The 4,903-nt window shown below is 41.6% G+C and overlaps 1 protein-coding gene across 1 annotated transcript in view; it reads left to right on the top strand.

Annotated features, from left to right (window-relative positions):
* The window catches only part of LOC108246565 (adhesion G protein-coupled receptor A3), a 160,467-nt gene that overhangs the window by 35,186 nt on the left and 120,378 nt on the right, over window positions 1-4,903 (top strand). Inside the window, exon 8 of the mRNA XM_017434185.2 lies at window positions 4,172-4,336. Within this exon, the coding sequence (XP_017289674.1) occupies window positions 4,172-4,336 (165 nt within the window). The remainder of the gene's footprint in view (window positions 1-4,171; window positions 4,337-4,903) is intronic.

Genomic DNA, 4,903 nt, shown 5'->3' with positions numbered 1-4,903 from the left:
TGCTGATCCCGACTCCTGCTGAGTCACGGTGCCGATCCGGACTCGTGCTGAGTCACGGTGCCGATCCGGACTCCTGCTGAGTCACGGTGCCGATCTGGACTCGTGCTGAGTCATGGTGCCGATCCGGACTCGTGCCGAGTCACGGTGTAGATCTGGACTCCTGCTGAGTCATGGTGTAGATCTGGACTCGTGCCGAGTCACAGTGCTGATCCGGACTCCTGCTGAGTCACGGTGTAGATCTGGACTCCTGCTGAGTCATGGTGTGGATCTGGACTCGTGCGGAGTCACGGTGCTGATTCGGACTCCTGCTGAGTCATGGTGCTGATCCGGACTCCTGCTGAGTCATGGTGCTGATCCGGACTCGTGCCGAGTCATGGTGTCAGTATTATCAGTGCTGGAGGCAGGAGAGGGACCATCCTGTGATTCATGTTTCATTAATCAAACATTTCAGTGCCCTGTAGCTACAGCAGACACTTCAGATGCATCTTTCTCCGTCCTCTCCATTTTTAATCAGCCTAATCTCGCACAGAATTAGGAACCTGTTTGCAGATTTTCCTGAAGGCAAGGAAAGAGCCAAATGTATCTTTGCTTTTTCTTTCATCTTCCTGCTTTTGATGCTAATTGGTTTACAGTTTGTGTGTGTACACATTCACCACACTCACTCAGAAACTATTTTATCTGCTTTTATTTTACATTTTTGCTGTTTCTATTCTTCAGTATTTTCTAAGACCCATGCTTATGTTGCATCTTTTGGACAATTTTCCATGTATCTGTTTTAAATTCAGCAAGAATGTCCACAACGTCATATCAGAACCCAAAGAAAAAACATCCTTATCGTGGCTAAAACTTCTCCTAAATGTTTCTTTTTCTTTAATATTGTTTGCAGTTTGCTCTTAGTTCTTAACTTCTTCAACACATAATTAAAGTTTGATGACAGCAGGTACAAGATGAAGAGCCATTCTGGATTTTATTAAATAGGATTTGGGTGAAATAAAAAGGTTATTTTTGTCTGTTTTAGGATCCACAGGTCCAGGTGAGGCTGTAGTTTATTAAATGTTCACATCATAAACTGCACTGACTAGAAAAGTGTGCAAATGTCTTTATTGCAGTCTGATCTGATTCATTCAAAGCAACATGCACACACACCTGCATGAACTCCTTTTTGAAATCTGAATATTCAGACAAACTGTTTTGGCCCAAAATGAGCATAATAATGCTAATCCATCCCAAGCTGTGCTAAAACACACCAACTGTGATCTGCAAGCTTGGCTTCAGAGCTTTCATTGGGTAACGGGGACAGATTGAGCCTTTACCATCTCATAAGTAACATTATGTAAACAAACTGTTAAATGTCTGCACACACACATAAACGTTGTAATGAGGCCTCGGGGACCCGCTCCACAATAGTGCAGTGTTCCTGTGGATGTAGGTCAGTGCTTGGTGTGTGGCGTATGACTGCATGCTTGTCTGGTTTGCACAAAAAGGGGGGATTCTTTAAAAACACATTTTTAGTTTGTACAAACTTTCCCTTTTTCTCTGCTGGTCTTGTTTCTCAGAGCAGCAGCTGAACAGCAACAAGCTGACATTTTCACTGAGAGACAAGGAAAGAGGTGAGGTGAGGATGGGTGTCTGGGTGTGTTGGGGTGGGACGTTTCCCAGCATTCAGGGAGTTGGCACAAGTTCAGCAGTGATGTAACTGTTCCCTCTGCATTTACTCAGCCAGCTGCAGCATCAGGTACAATAAAGACACAGAAACTCAAGGTTTGCACCATGAAGAAAACGTCTTTATGATCATTAATTATAATGACTCATTTATGTAAACAAAAATAACAAGGAGCAAAGGCACAAACCCTAAAGTCCATCCGTCCATTTTCTTGTCCTTTCCTGGTGTCTGTCTCCAGCAGTCACTGTGTGAGAGACGGGGGGACACCTGGACAGGTCTCCAGTCCCTCACAGGGACACAGAGACGGACGAGACAAACAAGCCTCTCACTCACACGGAGGGACAGTTTAGAGTCACCAGTAAAGCTAACCTGCATGTTTCTGGTCTGGGGGAGGAAACCAGGCGTGCCGGGGACGAGCATGTAAACTCCACCCAGCTGAAAGTAGCAAAACACGAGCTGAACGTTCAGAGTAGCTAAAAGCTACAAGCTAAAAGTGGCAAAGAAGTACAGCAGAGTCAGTAGCTGAAGCTAATTTCAAAGATATGTTTTTGTTTTTGAAGGAACTGAAAAGACCTCAGTGAATTTTTAAAGGACAAATATTTGTAATTAAAGTTTAATATTTTAAAAACTGTAAAAACCAAAAGTCTCCTGAATGAGCTGAACGGTTTGATAACATGAACAGCTAAAATAACACAAATATGAAATAATTAGACTGCAAAAAAACAGGTAAACAATAGAATGCTGAGTCAGCGTTCACATTATTGGACGTGTCGTTCATACTTTTAGCTGAATATTTGGAAACACTTAATCTTGGTTCAGTTGAGCCTGGCCCGATTTCTCATTTCTGTCAAAATAAAGGTTGAAATTTCAGAACGCTCCTGTTCAACCCAATAAATCATTGGTGCAAAAATTAAAAATGCTCAGAGGTGCTTAGATCTTACTGCAGATATGCTGTGTTTACTGACAGTCTCACATACACACACACACACACACACACACACACACACACACACACACATCCTCTCAGTCAACTGTTCATTCGGATTTAGAAACTTTAAAAATCAATCAGAAAAGAAAGTTTTAGTGAAGTTGGAACTCATTTCGCTCATTTTCAGAACTTCCTCCCGGAGTCATCAGAGCCGAATCATCTGCCTGTTTGGTTCAGGGAATCAGAACAACATCCTCTGATTCGTGTTTTCCTTCTCCTCTTAAACAAGCAGCAGTGGAGACGCGCTCCCATGAGAACATGATGGGCTTTTATTTGGAAATGTTACTGAATAAACAGGTTTCCTCTCTGCAGTCCCTGAACACAACACGTTCACTTCTTGCTGCTCTGCTTGTTGTTCTTTCACTGTTTCCCACCTTAATGTGGAATTCAGATTAAAGAGAGAAATGTCCAAACTGGGATTCATGCTCCAGTTTCTGTCCATATGCAGTCACTTCAGGTAAATAAATGGATATTTGAAGGGCAGGAGATCTAAATGTCTGTAAGTGTTTGGCTGTTGAGTCGTTTGCGTCACAGCCTTTTGTAAAATACAGACTGAAAGGTTTGATTCTAACAGTGGAGAGAATATAGGACAAGAAGTGGACGAGAAGAAAGATAATCAGATAAAATGAAGAAAATTGATTTTTCTTATTGGCTGGTAAATAGATTACAGCTGAACCATTAAGGACTGAAGCACCATTATTACCATTCAGCTCTTATTTTTATGTTATGTCACAGTTTTAGGTTCGCTGTGAAGTTTGCAATAAGATTTGGTAGGAGTACATCATAAAAAAGTAAAATAAAAAAAAGAAACATCAATAAGATCTCGACTGAATAAGTGAGAAAACTCAGCTCTACCTGTTAGTGAAAAACCAAATGAACGTACCATGTTTTTAACATGTTTTATGAATGTACTGAAACTGTTCCAACGATAATTTAACACGTTTAACACGTCTTTTTAACTCGTCATATGTCCTTCATGGAACTGAACATGATGACCACACACTGAAACCCAAACAGCTGACACGGTTCAGTCAGTATTTTCAGAGGAAATGTAACAGTTGCTTAGCAAACATTTCCCGTTTTTCTCCTGTTTTCCTCACAAAGAGTAAAATCCTTGAGATTAGTTGCCTTGAAGAATTGTTTGTATTGTCACTGTTTTGCCATCCTTTGTTTAATCAGGCATTTTCCTTTGAGATATGAATCGCTCTGACACTGTAGGAAAGATAAGCATGAGTAATGATTTTAAGCTGCAGCCATTTTCTGCCACTGTAAACTCCTGCAGACACATAAACACACAAAGCTTAGAGTTAGACTGTGTGAGACACATATTAGTAAGTATGTGAGACTCATATGAGTCTGGAATCCTTAAGATTTTATCCAAACTTTATCTTTTTACAGTTTGGATATGATTAAAACATCTTAAGTTAACTCTAACATACATAAATAACCAGGACATGTAGTCACCAACAGACCTGCCGTACAGACAGATAATACGGGTTTTTATTTCCTCTGCCCTCCAGCGAAGTTATCCTGTCCAACACTGATGTGGCCATCACTGGCAGCTGGGAGTGCTTGGTGACTTCTTCCAGAGGAAACATGTCCAAGCAAATGGAAATAGTTGTAGTGGAGACGTCAGCTCCTTACTGCCCGGCTGACAGAGTCACTAACAACAAGGGAGACTTCAGGTGAGTCATTTCACACCTGTGCTCTTTTTCTGACATTGTGCTGTTCACTGAGCCATGTGGAGCTGATGGGCTGTTCCACAGAATACAGTCAGCTTCTATCCCTTCTAGTTTGGTTTTTAGGTCTGCAAATTAACCTTTAGTCTGGGGGACCTGCACACGGAGCAACGGTTGCCTTTGTTCTGTCCCAGATTCAGCGCTGTTTCTATAAATTAATTCATTAACACAACAGCAAAAACTGGATGGTGGCAGTTTTAAATTGTCAAGTTGAAAGTACTTGATGGCTATAAAAAATTAAATTTCTGATGAAAAAAACCGCCACAGGCCTCTCAGAATCCCTCCGTGGGCCACAAATGGCCCCCAACCTGCACTTTAGACACCCCTGCTCTAAAATTACAAAAACAGGAAGTGCAGTTCTGAGTAGTCAGTAATCTGTCTAATCTATCCATCCATCCATCCATCCATCCATCATCCATCATCCATCCATCATCCATCATCCATCCATCCATCCATCCATCCATCCATCATCCATCCATCCATCCATCCATCCATCCATCCATCCATCCATCC

The sequence above is a fragment of the Kryptolebias marmoratus genome, linkage group LG22, assembly GCF_001649575.2.
Source record: "Kryptolebias marmoratus isolate JLee-2015 linkage group LG22, ASM164957v2, whole genome shotgun sequence".
Taxonomy (NCBI): Eukaryota; Metazoa; Chordata; class Actinopteri; order Cyprinodontiformes; family Rivulidae; genus Kryptolebias; species Kryptolebias marmoratus.
Note: the sequence above shows the minus strand (reverse complement) of the source record. Positions and strands in the feature narration are given on the sequence as shown.